Source organism: Schistosoma mansoni, chromosome 3, assembly GCF_000237925.1.
Source record: "Schistosoma mansoni strain Puerto Rico chromosome 3, complete genome".
NCBI classification, from domain to species: domain Eukaryota; kingdom Metazoa; phylum Platyhelminthes; class Trematoda; order Strigeidida; family Schistosomatidae; genus Schistosoma; species Schistosoma mansoni.
Window position 1 is genome coordinate 25739233 of NC_031497.1, and position 16498 is coordinate 25755730.

At 37.4% G+C, this 16498-nt stretch overlaps 1 protein-coding gene across 1 annotated transcript; it reads right to left on the reverse strand.

Annotated features, from left to right (window-relative positions):
• Positions 1 to 3729: 3729 nt before the first annotated feature.
• Smp_177040 (hypothetical protein) lies at positions 3730 to 15877 on the reverse strand (the record flags this gene model as incomplete). Its single annotated transcript, XM_018799779.1, has 4 exons — positions 3730 to 4555; positions 6642 to 7213; positions 7268 to 7829; positions 15701 to 15877. The coding sequence occupies 4 exons, from the start codon at positions 15875 to 15877 to the stop codon at positions 4271 to 4273; spliced, it is 1596 nt and encodes a 531-aa protein (XP_018651534.1). The 3' UTR covers positions 3730 to 4270.
• Positions 15878 to 16498: the final 621 nt, after the last annotated feature.

Sequence of the window (16498 nt, forward strand, 5' to 3'; positions counted from 1 at the left end):
ATTACTATTACTACTACTACTATTACTACTACTACTACTATTACTATTACTACTACTACTACTACTTCCGATTATGACTTCACTTTCATCTTTTCGTTTTTTTCTTTTTTTTTTTTACTTTTCCACAATTTTTTTGTTCAAAAATGAAATACTACTAGCTACTAATTATCCGTTATCAAGTTTGTATTTATTTTTGTTTTCTTCTTCTTCTCCTTCATCATTAAATGATTAAGAATATGGTTAAATTAACCATTTATTACAAATACAAAATATACTGTAAACATATTTTATTGTAACTAATAATATTACGTGTTCAATTTCATACTACTAATAAATAATATAAGTAGTAAAAATAATTAACTTAAATAAAAATCATGTAAAGACAACAGAATAGATGAAGATTCAAATCAGAGGAAATTTACTTATTTATTTGTATTTTAAATCATAAATTAATTACATTGAATGAATTGATGTATGTGTTAAAACTGTAAAAAAAATAATAAACAAAATCTTATCCAAAATTATTATCTCTTATTATGATTGCTTGTTAATTTATGTATTTTGAAGAGGGAGGGTGAGGTGTAGTCAGTCAGTCAGTCACAACGTAAAACATCGTACGTACGTACGTACATCAGTTCGAGTTGCTATACCACATTAGCACAGAGATGAAGTTGTCGATTCAAATCCCATAGTAGTAGAAGTAGTAAGCGTATAAGCAGTAATGTGAAAGATTAGGGTTTGAAGATGTTATTGAAGGAGTATAATGTAGTGAAATAAATTTGGAAAGAGAAAAAGGACGGGGAATTCAGAAGATTAAAATTTGGCAGAACAAAAAGAGTGAATGCACCTTCGCCATTGCAAACGATTTTGAGTGGGGGAGGTGTAGAGGAGAGGATGAAGATTGTAAGCATATTTTAACAAGAATATATATAAAAGAAACCTTAGATTTTTTTAAAAAAGTGGTTTTTTCTTCAAATTCATTTGGTATTGGTTGTTTAAATCTTTCTATTGATGTTTAGGATTGCAATTTATCAGTCTATTATTGATATATGTGCATCCTGTACGGATTGCCTTAATTCGCGAGCATTATAAGCAAAGATTGTTTGGTAGGTATCAGTAGAACCCAGGATGTGCGTTTCATCCTATTTCGAACTCATCAGCTGGATTTACCTGTTTTTCTTCTACCAATAATTCAACAAGACAGATATGGGTTTGTACTAATGATACTCGACATATTGTAGTTTAGATAGAAAAATTTAAGATTCCGATCAGTTGAATGTTTAAGTGTATGAACATTTAACGTTGTTATGATTTTAAGAAAGGGCCGTATGCCAATTCGTTACGATTTTATGTTCGGCTTTTATCACCTGATTTATCCACCAATCGGAATACGACTTGTCTAATCTTAACATTGTGCCAAATCAATGACGTTCAACTGGTATGAGCAGTCTAGTGTCCTTATTGGTCCTTTGTCCGCCTAGCCCTTCCAATTGAGTCCAGAACACCAATTACAGCTTCTGCTATGCGAATCATTTGTTTCAAGCATACTCGGTCTATATACCAGACAGATAGACCGCATCACACCATAAAATAGAAAATAATATTTATACAAGATCAAGCCAAATGTGACTGTGAACGTGGGAGATAATAATCAATAAACTGAATATAATTTAGGGACAGTAAATCGTATAATAATAACTCATAGGTCAAAATGAAGCTTATAATAAGATGAATATAGATATACATAATCTAATTACTCCATAGTTAAACGATAAGAATATATAGACAGAGAGAGAATAATAGTCCACTAGTAGGTCCCGGAAGTTACCCGTACTTCACTAGGATATAACAAATCTTAAAGCGGTATAGATTTTATTCATTCCCCATCCACCTAGTGAAGATGTCCAGTAAATACTATTGGTCATTTGCATATCCTGAATTTTCAATACTGATGAACTAGATTTTCTAAGCAAATTTATCAACGTTAACTTGTCGTATAAACAGCTTATTTGTACATAAGGCAATTATTCCACACATACGTATATACATGACGAAAATCAGTGTTTATTCAACGAATGGTTAATTAGTTAATTCCTGAAGTTGACTTAATCATTTAATGATAAATATGCAAAGCAGGTTTATAAACAGTTAGTTATCAGAGTTACCAAATAAAGACCAAGTGAACGTAAAATATTCGACAAGACTGTCAACCTCTATCCACCGACAGGAATGAACCGAATATAATGGCAGTACAATTATTAAATCGCCATTTTCACCGACTAAAACATCACTGGAAGTATTTAGAAGCCATTCTATTCACTTGCCTCATCGTTTCCTGTAATCATATACATATACGATTTCCTCACATCTAGTTCATTATCAAATATTCGCACAGTAATACGGCGATCAGAAATTATGACGAACTTATTATCACCAACACAGATGGTCGACTAACATCCTGGCCTTTCATCATGTTACAATCTTCATGATTTCCACTGAAACGCCTATTCTAGTGTGTAACCTCCAAAGACACCTCTCAATATTTGATCAACTTCCTACATTTTTCACTAGAAGCACTTAGTAGTTCAGTTCATACAGTTATTGTTCATAATAGTATACCACTTCTTTTTGTAAACATATCGCGAACGTTAAAAAAACCAAAACTTCATTGAGTTGTGCACATTAGTGTTTCAGTGGAGAGGCGTATCTTGAGTATACTTAGACAATTACGTAACAAGCGTCGACAATAACCAATCATTTTTAAAATCGACAGGCCGAACTCCGAGTCATTTGAAAAAATTAAAACAGCTAACCTTAATCTGAAAATCAACTACACATTGTCTAGAAAAACGATAAGAGTTCCAGAATTGAACTACTCGGCTCAGAGAACGCAACTCCATTAAGATTGTCTTCCTGAGCTAAACGTTTCTTTCTCCATCTCAAAATACGTAAACGCATAAACGGAGATGGATGGTGTCTAGTAGCGAAGCACGTTTAGTCCTATTTGGGACTCGTCAGTTAGATGTAACTGCATCCCAGAGTCGATGTTCACTCAGGAACTCGGACCCAGTGGGAAGATTTAAACAACCAATAAAAATTATTTAAACTTTACAACACTGCACAAGCTAGTGGCTGTCTGGACTCAGTCGCAAAGTGGATAACGCGATGTCTAGAGTGAACAGGCGATCCGCATATGGGTACACATATACCAAAAAGACTGATCAACTGCAGTACTAAACATCAATAGGAAGACTCAAACAACTAATGCAAATCAATAGACATAAACGTCTGTTATAATTCCACTGTTTCATACATATAGTTTATTGGGATACAAGTACAACGCTTGCTGAGAAGTTTTGCCTTGAAATGCGGCCATAGTTGGTAAAGGATAACGTTGGAAGAAAGCTAGGGGCAGATATACTAAGAAATAACACTAATTCGTCAAGTCACTAACTGATGAAATTAGTTATCAATTCAGCATAATTAATAGTGAGGTGAACCTTTCTCTGACATGGTGACTATGATTGTAATCGAATAACCCTTTTAATTTTTCACGCTTATATAGCTTTATTAATGTTCAAACAGTGATAAGATTTGAGTTCCAACTATAGAATAATTTACTAATCTGACTATTAGCAACCGTAACACCACTACCCCTTTATTCTGGATTCTTACCATTAATTCTAGCATATAACTATCAATCAATCTTAACCATCAAAAACACAAGTTCAGTGAAGAAATATTTATCTCTAATTAGTTCTTTATCAAAGCTTTACACTAATCCATAAGTTTTGTAGTTAAAAATAAAATCAGTACCAAACGAATGGTTGTTGTTCAGTCTAATATACTGAAGACAATGGTGGATGTGTCGCTCAAATTCGTGGATTAGTCGAAGTTAGACATTAACACCGTTGGATGCCAGCTCAGTGGTCTAGGGGTTTAGCGTTCGCGTGCGAGACCGATGGGTCCTGGGTTCGAATCTTGCGAGGAGGGATCGTGGATCCGCACTGCTGAGGAGTACCACGGTCATCTAGTGCTTCCAGGTTTTCCATGATGGTCTAGCTTCAATTGACTCATGATCTCAACTATTAAAATAACAATATTCTCTTTAAAACAGTAGAGTTAGAAGATCAACAGGAGTAAAAGATGTAGCGGATTTAAAGACAAGGTTATGTAATCGGTTGATGAAAAAGAAATCCAATCGGATACAAAATAGAAAGGGTCACAAACACAAACATATACACAAAATACACTATGTAACAATTTAGTACTATGTCCATGGCAAAAAATTAGGATGTAAAATACAGCCTATAGTAGCATAACCCAAGAAATAACAAAGCACAATACGATGTTTTACTAAATGATATTGTAAAGGATTTAGAGCTTTATAAATATCTTTTAAGTAATAATATAATTCATTTCTAATATTGACCAGAGAATTACTACTAAACTTATTCATCATTAATGGCTCGAAATTAGGCAACGTTTCACAAAGAAGATAAGCACAATACCAGTAGATAATAGGACAGGATGAAAAGATCATACGTGTTAACACCTACAAAACAGAAAAATAAGTGAGCATGAATACATAGGAGTTGCGAGCCTGATTCAGTCAATGAAAAACTTCCTAGTTGATATGTGTACAAGTAAATATAACCATTTATATACACTTTACAAGTGACCTGACCAACTAACTGCATTTTTTCAGCTAGGGATTATGGTTACAAAATAAATGAACAAGATAAACATTACCTTTAGTTTAAGCAGCAGAACAGAACATACCAAATATTTTAATTATTCCGTTCTATCAGCTTCAATGGGTTAACAGCGGACAGAATCTTACCACGCTTAGGTTTTTTTATTTTTTTATTTAAACACAAATATTGGTACAAAGGGGTACTAGATATATGTGCGCCACACAAATCTCATTTGATTTCTGTGAGGGCTGTGATACTGCTCAGGTGCCCGAATCGAAGCAGGTGGTTTCCTTAGAGGGCCACACCCCGAGCCTTTGACCTAAAGGTCTAATCCACAAGGCAGTGGAGCATCGTGAGGAGATGCAGTCTCATGCTAGACGGTGACCAACAATTAGTTCATACGCCATTTGTACCCTCAGGATACTGGAGACTATGTGCGCCATTGGTTTTGAATCAGGGTTTTCCAACTCCCCTAGGTGGACTCGCCGTGTCCACCAACCCGGTTAAAGCGCCAGACATTCGCTTTTCGTCCTCTCAATTTCGTAAACAGCACCCGTGGTGTGAGAAGGCAGTGACTAGGACTTCCCTGGCAGAGGCTGTATACGCGTGGCCGTGTGAGAGCATTTCGAAAGAGAGGGCGGCCCCTCCCCACTCTCGGCAGCACCAGAGCACATTAAGTTTTCTGAGCAACTACGTTTGCATGTTTCATTGAAATTATGAACCAATCAATGCTGAATCGCCGTTGAGAACCTCAAAGCAATGAACAGCTGTTCCGTCCTAATACAGGACTCCTCAGTAGCGTGTATCCACGACCCCGGATGCGGCAATCGAACCCAAGACCTTCAGTCTCTCACCCAGATGCTTAATCACTAGGCTACTGAGTGGACATCCAACGGTGCTGATGTCTAACTCTAATCGATCCACGATATTACGCAATGATCTTTCGTTGTCTTCGGTAGACAAGTGCCTCATACCCTATATGGTCGGACTCCAATAGCCACAGCTTCTCACCAGAACTCCGAGAATTTGCGCAATATCGTGGATTGATTAGAGTTAGACATCAGCACCGTTGGATGTCCACTCAGTAGCCTAGTGATTAAGCATCTGAGTGAGAGACTGAAGGTCTTGGGTTCGATTGCCGCATCCGGGGTCGTGGATACGCGCTACTGAGGAGTCCTGTATTAGGACGGAACAGCTGTTCATTGCTTTGAGGTTCTCAACAGTGTTTCAGCATTGGTTGGTTCATAATTTCAATGAAACCCAATAATCTCTACAACCCTGAGCATTTATATGTGTTAGATTATGAGCTGCTAACATCACTAGCCTCAGTAATAATATATAGACATCTGAAAGGTATCTAGTAAGGAGTTTGGACTCTGAGGCGATTATGATAGAATTGTTCGTTCGACATTTCGTCTTAACTGACGAATAACCATACTATAAAGCCCAATCACCTCCAGGGTACTGAATCTACTAGACAATGAGTCACTAGTTTCGATAGCACAATTTTTTTTAATTCATTGTGTCAAGTGACGTTTGTGATATAATCAAACAAATTTTAATAACTAAAAGTGCTCTTCAGCAAAAATTTACTTGCCAATAAGTACTCTAATATACTTTGAAATCATAAAATACTTCAATAACAAGCTCATAATATTGCTTACCTAACTACAAAACTCGAGTAACTTTATGACTGTCAAGTGAGCTATATGGTAAGAATAATTAACTACCCACAAAAATTTCCACTGAAAGTAATGAGTGGAATGATATTTGTGAATCTCATTGATTATTAAGTTACAACTGCTAGGCGAAAAATCCTATCCGCGTTAAAGAACATATAGTGGGTATTTAAATAACTAAATTACATAACCAAAACAATCACATATATTGTGATATCAGATACCAAAATGTGTGTAAAAAATTAAAAGTAAAAGCATAACTCACTTGAACGTTTATGTGAAGAACCCCGTAAGAGCACAGAAACAGCATATGGAATACATACGGCACCATGATACGGTCCATTTCGCATTCTGCATATAGCCCAAATGTTCTATATGCTTTTGGGGCTCTTCGGTAAAACGTAATCGCACATATAAAGCATAAAGTAACAACAGGTAAGGACAAAATAAAATTTGGAATTTGCCGTAGCTGGTAATATCCCCACAATCCGACATCCCACTGACTCTTTTGGATGTGGGAATATGAGAATGGTGGTGCAAACGAACACCAAACTGGTAAATGCGGAGAACTAGATTCGTTTGTAAGGCGAACTGGTATTGAGAAACCATGATCCAGACCATAGTTAAGCAGTGGTACAGGAATTTTTGATGGAAATATGGTGTGAAACGATCGCGCGTGAGAACAATACAAATAGTACCCGTAGGTTTGAAACAATAAGAAAGGGAGCGAGCATAAGAAGAGTAAAATAAGGCGTGGCATGAAGAAAAAAACAACGTTCACCCACCACTTGATAGACAAGAGCAAGAAAGATATGAAGGACTTCCTGGTTTTGTGGACTTCATCTACCCATATTAGAACCTGGAAGTTTGAACGAACTACCATGAAGTAACCTAAATATCCTATGTTTAGCAACCCATTGCTTCTGCACATAACAGAAAATGCGATTAACAAAGAAGACAATAAGATTCTGTCGATATACATAAAATATAATCCAGAAATGGTAAAAAAGAAAAACAATGACTCAGAGTAAAGTGACGAAAAGAACACTGTAGCTGGATTGCAAGAAAATAGTAACGAAGCAAGAAAACTGACCTTCACCGAACCCAGTACCATAACTCCTAGGCGATATAAAAAAACTGTGGAGGCTAGATTTAAAACGAAGTTTGACAAAAACCCACACAAAAGGATTGCAGAAGATAAACTTAGAGAATGTACACTAACTCTTAAAGCCATACGACCTAGTAAGCCTATTAACATAGGAAAACCCGGGAAGAAGACAAGGCTGTTTTCAAAGATATAACCGTAGTTTGCGATAAAAGTAAAGTAGATACAATCCCATTTGCAAAATCCCTGAAAGGATATTCGGGTAATCTTATCAACCCAACCAGCGTAAGGTTCCTCCGGGGGTTTAAAAGCGTCAGCAGCATGGTCAGGAAGAAGACTACTGCAAGACTAAATACGTTTCATGAAGATAAATAGTAGTCACTTACTATTATTATTGCGAAAACCGACCTCAAAACAAACGCACATTTCAGCAAAGATATTTCCACCTTAGTTAAACCAAACATGCGCCAGCGCCATGACCCTAACCTTGTAACTTCATTTATTACATCTCATTTCCAATGTCTCTAATATCTTTGCCACGAGCTTGTATAAACCGATTAATTTCTTTGCGCTCGCATCTTCTTAGTCCAGTAAGGTTCCAAGTATCTGCCAATGTTCAATAGTTAGTCGTAGTCGATGATCCACTGCTACTAGACTCAAATGGTTGATGACGGAATAGAAGAAGCTTTCGCTTAACGGGCTTCCGTGTCTAGTAGCAGTGGATCACCAATACCTCCAGGTAAGAACCTAGGTATATTACCGATAATAGAGGAAAAAAAGAATTTGGTAAATCATAATAAGTTATCCTTAGTCCTTAAGAATAAGTCAAGTTTCCTCTTAAAGGGCTCCTGAGAAGTCGCTTGGACTAGCTCAGTCGGCAGCGAATCCCAGCACTTGACAACTCTTACGGAGTAGAAAATGTGTCTGCAGTCTGTTCTGTTATGTTGGGTCCCCAGTTTCTGAGTGTTACCTCTTAGGTTAGTGTTGTGACAGCTTAAGAAGATGTTGAAGGGAATGACAAGAAGCATTAAGGATACTGTAAGTCATAAGAAGGTCACCTCTAAGACGCCTGTGCTCCAACGGGTAAAGGTTAAGTGATTGGATGGGCTCTTCGTGAGGTTTGAATTTGAGCCCCCGAACTGATTTCCTGTATCGACGTTGCATACGTTTCAGAATGTCCTTATCCTTTTGGAGGAAGGGAGGAAATACTATGTTTCCGTACTCTAAATAGTGACGAATAAAACTGTTGAAGAATATGTGGAAGGTTCTACCGTCAAACTGGCCAAAAATGCGCTTCAATGTTATCAGTGCATGGTTTGCTTGAAAGGCGTTTTTGTCACAGTTCGCATACGACTTCAGGTTGTAGGGTGCCAACACTCCTAAATCTTTTTCGACTTAGGAAACTTCTAGAAAGCAGTTACCTAAGTTGTAACTATAGTCTGCAACATGTCCCAGATGGACTACTTTGCACTTTGAAGTGTTGAAGGTAAGTCCGTTGTCGTCTGCTCAACTTTGAAGTCGGGTCAGATCCTCCTGAAGAACTAGTATATCCTTATGGTTACGTACCTCTCTCCAAAGTTTCACATCATCAGCAAAAAGCAATAAGTCAGATGAAACTTGTTGAGGAAGATCGTTAATGTAAATCAAGAGGAGAAGAGGTCCTAGTATTGAGCCCTGGGGGACCCCACTAAGACATTCCATAGCCTGAGAAAGAGTGAAGTTAACCCTTACCTTAAAATGTCGGTTTTCTAGTTATGAAGTGAGCCAGTCAATGAAAGGGGATTTGATGCCCAATCGTCTAAGCTTATTGATAAGACATACATGGTTGACCCTATCAAAAGCTTTTGAGAAATCAAGGTAAATGACGTCAACCTTCCCCTTGCGATCAAGGATGGTTGTACATCTATCCACAGCAGTCAGCAGATTGGTCATACAAGAATGACCTTTTCTGAAACCATGCTGTTGAGGTGAGAAGAACTTTAAGGATGATAAGTATTTTTGTATACCGTCGTATATTAGAGATTCCATAATTTTGGAAGGTATGGAGAGAAGGGCCACCGGTCGGTAGCTTGAGGGTTCACTGCGTCGAGCTCCTTTGAAAATTGGTGTGATATGAGCCAGCTTCCAAATTTCCGGTAGTTTGCCTCTGCTTAGCGAGTGTGTAAACATCACGCTAAGTGGTGTTGCCAGGATTGAATCTGCTTCCCTCAATACAGCAGAATGAACCATATCCGGACTGGGAGAAGTGTCTTTTCTTAGGTGCTGCAGTTTACGGAACACCAGGTCAGCACTAACGTCCACTTCGGAAAGTCCTGTATAGGTGCAGGCGAAGCTTTCGTCAGTATAGTTGATGTGGGTCGTCTGGAATGTCTGTGAGTATTGTTCAGCCAAAAGGTTGGCAGCATCACCGTCGTTATTGGTCGGGCCATTAGGACCTAGCAGTTGGTAAACTTCACTTTCGCCTTGTCGAAGAAAAGCTGCGTAACTGAATAAGCTTTTCGGATTGGAGACGAATTTATCGATAAGATACGGAAGCCCGTTAAGCGAAAGCTTCTTCTATTCCGTCCACAACCATTTGAACCATTTAGCCACTCAAATCCACTAGTTCTAATCGGTTTGGCGCTTATTTTTAGATTTGTTCATCTTGTTGTTTGAGTGAGCGCGTTTGTCTCAGGACAGTGAGGATCCTGGATACCAACAACTACTATATTTCCAGGCGAGTTGTTGGTGGACTGCAACGTTAAAATAATGAAGTGATAATTCTAGTGCTAAGAGAAGACAATTGGTTCAAAAATAAATGAATAATTTAAATAACAGGTAATGTTTAAGATGGAATTAAAAGAATAAGAGGGGAACAATGATGACAATAAGCAAGATAGGAAGTAGTTGCTGTTTATGCGGTAATGATAACCATGATCAATTTCTAGACATGCATCAGACACACCAGGTCCGAGAGAAGGATGGTAGTTCGTCGACGAGTGTGTGTTTGTGAAGTTTCATCCTAGAGCTATCCTCTGAGGGTGGAATATTGTTGCCTCCGCTAGGAGAATATCCCATATAGGGGCAACTCCGAATGAGAAAAAGTGTGAGAGTGCATGAATGTTTACTCGTTAATGTTCAATCCATTAAGGATTGACTCTAGGGACATGTTATGACGTTTTGGCAAGGTGTTCATGTTGTTGTGGCTTAGTATCCCTAGTATATTTCATAATATTTGCAGACACCCTTTATTCTCCTGTAGCTCAACGAGACTAATCCCAGGTGCCGGAGTTTGTGCTCATGAAATTCGTGTCTTAGACCTATCACCCACTTAGTTTCCCATCTCTGTACTTGGTCTGAGAGATTTGTGTCTCTTTTGAAGAGGGAAAAGAAATAACATTGTGACTTCGAGAGTCGGTCGTGCGTACGCTTTGAACAGTGTTAGGAACAGCTCCGATATAATTGCGCCCAAGTTGTCTATGTACAAAAAAAGAGAATTACATTTGCTTAGACTACATCTCGCCATGTAATTAAGTTAGTGTTTAAGCTCACTGTGGTCACAAGCCCGCAATCACGCTATGAGGAGCAATCAGGGAGAAGGTTTACATAGGGGGTGTAATTGCTTTGTGTTAAATAATGTATAAAGTCCATGACAGAACATTTCGACAGATTAAGGTTTAACCCATTGTCTTCTGACCATCCAGCTGTGAGGTTCAGTCCTCAGTCTTCTTTAGTAGTAAGACCGACCTATATTAATCCTTCCGATTTGCAGTACAGTGAAAATTCGATTTCGCTTCAAATGTATCAATAGAAGGCATTCATATCTCTTTTTCTGGTGTGGAACTTCAGCAATTCAATACTTGATGCGAGAAACGGAAATTCCGACGTAGGTGATTTGATCTCAGTTTTTGGACTTTCTTAGAATGTTATCTCAGGTGATCAGTTCCAGATGGAAGAAAAAGATAAGGTATGTTGTTGCCAGTAAACAGTAACCCAGTATTAAATCACCCCTAACTTGAAGTTAGATAAAGTAGATAGATTGCAGCGTCTTATCCTGTCCTCATAAGATCAGCCAGAGATACCTTTTACCACTTTGGTTTCTCGCCGTTGAATTCGTTCTAGCATATCTGCTTCATACTTGAAACAAAGACATGCTGCTTGAATACCATACTTCAAGTGCTGTCTCACAAAAGTCAGGCACAATACCCTAGACACTTCTTTCAAGTAATGAAATAACTCTAAAACCTCAGGGAGCGACAGCATTACAGCTAGTTACAATTATTATTATTATTATTGGCTTTATTCAATATTATAATCTGGTACAATATAGAATTCTCAGCACGAGTTACTTCAACAAGTTTTTTTACCAAAACAAAAAAACAAAAAAGAAACAGAAAAGAAAAAAAGGTTTAAAAAAACCGAGTCTGCATAAATTCTCAAAATTAAGACATGCCTAAGAATACATGTTATTTACTAGGTCAACTCTAACAGCCTGTTCGTCACAAAGTACATGTGCTAGGTAAGGTATCACAGAACTTTTATAGATTTGCTTGCGTGTATGGATTTTAATGTATTTACGTCTCGTTTCAACAGAAGATATACAAGGAGAAAGATATAAATGAAGTGGATGGTTAGTATCTGATAAGATAACACCTGCCAAGAGTTTACAAGACTTAAGATGTCTATCCACAAGCATATTAATAATGACTTCAAAAGATTCACCACATACCTTGCAAACCGCCTTCAGCACTCTACACAAAATAGCAAAGTCTTTTCTCAAAAGCCCGGGAAAGAATAATGGAGAACAATATAGAATAATAGGTAATATGCAGGAATTTACAAATTGTAAGAGTAAATGGCGAGTAATCCCAAGAGCATGCAGCCTCTTTATGTAGTATGTCAAACGGTAAACTTTTTTCGATAACAGTAAAACATGAGAAGACCAAGAAAGATCAGAGGAAAAGGTAACACCAAGATATTTGGCCTTCGACACTGTGTTTATTAAGGAGTCTTCAATGGCACAAGCATTATGGGATCCCAAAATAGTGTATAGGTTCCATCCATGTCTCAAGCTAAAGTTAACAGCTTGACATTTAGATGGATTAAGCAAGAGACCATTACCAACAGATCACCTTTCAATACTAGATAGAAATTCATTCATTTCTATGGGATGTAAGGAGGTAGAAATCGGAATACATACAGTGAGATCGTCCGCATATTTTACAAAAGTGTTTTCTGTGGAAGATGGCAGATCATGCAGAAGAAAAGGGAAGAGCAGAGGTGAAAGAACAGCTCCTTGTGGCACACCTACAGAAGACAGTAGAGATGTTGAACACTTTCCTTCAAATAGAGTGTACTGTTCTCTTCCAGAAAGGTAGGAACATAGCCAATTGGTTATCCAGCTATCAGTGTCGACGCTGATCAGCTTGTTAAGTAAGAGGTGTCTTGGAATAGAATCAAAAATAGAAGTAAAGTCCAGGAAAGCGCATCGAACATACTTCTTATCCTTTTCCAATCCGGACACTATATTGTGATGCAGAACAGCAACGGCATCTAACGTGCTTCTTTTGCGTTTGTAAGCAAACTGATATGGATCACAGTGCTCTTTTATTGCAGGTTGGAGTGGGAGTACCAGTAATTTTTCCATTATTTTGGGGAAAGGTGAAGTTATTGCTATGGGTCTAAGTTTCACATTATTATCACCAGATACTTTCTTTGGTATAAGGATTATTTTTATCTTTCTCCACATTTTCGGTAAGACATTAGTTGAGAAGGATCTGTTAAAGATATTCGTTAATGGATAACATAAAACATCAGCACATTTTTTAAAAAGGAGGTTTGAGATACCATGAGGTCCTAAACATTGGGATGAATTAAGTGACTGGAGACATTTTCGGACATCATTTTCAGTGAAACTGGGAACATAACAATTCTTCAAACCCTTGGATATAGGGAGTATGATGTCAGATGACTGACGTACAAAGGACTTATTTAAGTCACAAACATTCAGCTGGTTATCGCTTTTAGTCTGCCTGTCCCCTGCACTTTCTTTGAAGAGTTTCCACATACTTAGAGAGCTTTTACAAGATAGGAGTTTCTGAGTAAACACAGAGTTCAGACGTTTAATCTCTAGGTTTATTTGAACATTGATTCCTGAATCTCTATAGTCCATTACTTTTGGTGACGCAACCTCATATGTTATGTAGTGATACAAGTTGTCACTATTGTTCACATCAGCCCACTCTTATTAGAGTTGGCTTCTAGTGACCACCTACGCATCCACTCAAATAGTGAATTTAGGTTATTACGTAATATTATTCTGTCTGACATACTGTGTATAGGATTACATATCATCATGTCTCCTATCACCAGTAAGATCAATTTTCCAGTTTATGGTTTTGTTGTGGTATTGGTTCCTAAATACACGACTGACACTCAACATGTAACACTTAGAGGAGGCCAGAAGTGGTGAACGCGAGAGCAATTAATCAAAACTGCATGCCTCGGTCATGCAGGTGTGGTCACATAACCACTCGCCTTTTGCATCAAATATATTGCTCACTTCCAAGCTCGAATGAGTTCTTCAGAAATGCTAGATTTCGTAGTGCTGGTGTCATGACATAATGAGTCAATGCAGAGAATGATGTGACTTCCGCGTAAGATCTTTCAGACTAGATTTTCACGTCATGACAAATCTAAAATTTCGAGACTAAGTCTATTATTATAGTAATATTAATATCGAACTGGACGATAAATATACACTGGTGAGACCGAATGAAGAAACGCATCCCGTTATTAATTCTCATTTTCACTTTAACTTAGTCGATCAATCTTTACTTGTGTTAACCAATTATTCCATTTGTCTGTTGATTACTGCTCACGTGTATTATCGTATTGTGATGGTGATTGGTACTCATAGCTTAATAACTAGATTGACACTAATAACTGGTCATTTAAATTTATGACTAGCTATGATGATTTATCGAAAAGCTTTAGTGGCATTTACATGCTTAAGGGAAATAAGATAAAATATCAATAGTAAATATGGTCTTTAATTGACGTAAGTACACATTGCCCAGCAATACAAGTAAGTACAGAGTAGTTATCTGGGTCTAATTATTCATCCTGTTTCTTCATTTAACATTTAGCCCCATTTTACACTATGAACTCTCCCTTGATATGTTTTCTTTCGATCATTGCCAGTCTAATTTCCAATATTTGGGTTCCAATGCCAAGCAACGAAAACAGTATTTCAGAAGCTTCGGTGAGTTCAGGTCAATAAGTTTCTGCAATCTCATGCCCGATTTAGATCGTTCGTATGGTGAGAGCCACGTACTTATCTGGACTCTTTTGATTTTTACTGAATCAACCAAGTGACAAAGTATATAGCATCAAACACACCCAGGAATCGGTTGCAGTACTGGGTGTTCAATCTGGTTCTTTTGGGACCGTTACCAGTTGCCACAAGCGGTTTTTTACATGTCATATTAGTAACGAACGAAATACCAATATTCGTTTATAATGCAAAAATGAAAAACCAGATTTTATTTGACAAGCTCAGACTACGTTCTCCTGTATAGCTTGCAAAGCGTTTCTGAGTGACTCGTATTAAGGTATATAAACTCACAAATTCTGTGTTGACTTTAAACGGTCCTAGTTTAAGAAAGAGAAAAAAATTTAAATCAAAAGTATAAAGCACCTCAAATGATACAGCCGATGATACCAAATAACAAAAGCTCAGACAAGGAGGGCTGAAGAATGCAATTCGTGGTTAAAAAGAGACCTAAATAAAGGCTGAAATACAAGACTGGGGGAACAAACAAATAAATGACAGCATTATATAATGAAATGTTGTAGAAGAATTTTCAACGTTTTCTTTCCCTTACACCAGCCACGCAAGGAAACCTCTAGATACATATAGTCATACTCTCCTAGCTAACGTCTCTATGTCATTTGGAAGCACAAGACTTAAAACAACACGCCTGGACATCGCGACGATGTCCAAAGTTCTCTTAAGAAAAAGTTCAAAGGCGAAACAAACTCTGGAAGACTATAACAAGAGGTGTTTCTCATTATTTTTGAAGAAACGTAGAGCACTTAACCTACGATAAGCCATTTTTATAGATATATTTCTGTCATAAAGAGACGAAAATTAAAATATGGTGCGTTTTGGTCCTGATTCTTTGAATTTTCAGATATTTTCAATTTGTATCCAATTAATAAAATTATTCGTTCCCTACCGTCGTACGGTTTGCTTTAGGTACAGTCCCAAAACATCTTGATTCAAACTGCGAAATGATCAGAACAAACACAATAGGGCCCAGAAGTAAAATATCGGGAGACGAAGCAGGTTTGGAAGTTGAAGTTTCTAAAGTTATCAGTTGATTGATAAGTGTGTTGGTAACATCAGTGCTCATATGCTAGACTATAATCGATTTATTCGTATTAAATTCAAGTGAAATAGGCATTACTGATGTTCATGTGCCAACCGAATTGCGATACCATGAGTCACTGTTGAACAGGAAATAAAACAGGACTCATCACTTCACATCGACGTTCTTGATTATTGATAAAGCATCCGGAAATGTACATAGAATAATCCATTAGAATCTACTCCAATATTGTGGAGTACTCCAAGAAGTTTTTACACATCTGAAAAGGATCACTGGCAAACAAGGAGGATCTGATACATTTATCGAGGTACATACTGGCAAATCAAGGGTAACATTACCACAGTCGAACAATATCTTAAGCTTAGATGGATTGTCAGTCATCATCAAAGTCAAAATTTTTAATACGAAGGTCAAAAAATTCCAATGTACGCGACCGACACTTTGAGAACTACCATAACTATCATTAGAAAGGCACAAGCATCGTCGTTATGATCTCAATATCTGAAAGTTTGTTTATACTTTGTATTTAACTTTAGGACAAAAAAGTTATTCTTATCCTTCCTTTTATTCCGTCACACATAAGTGACGCGTAACCTTTAGCACTATTTATACGCTTATAATGGTAAATACTTGTCAATGTACTTG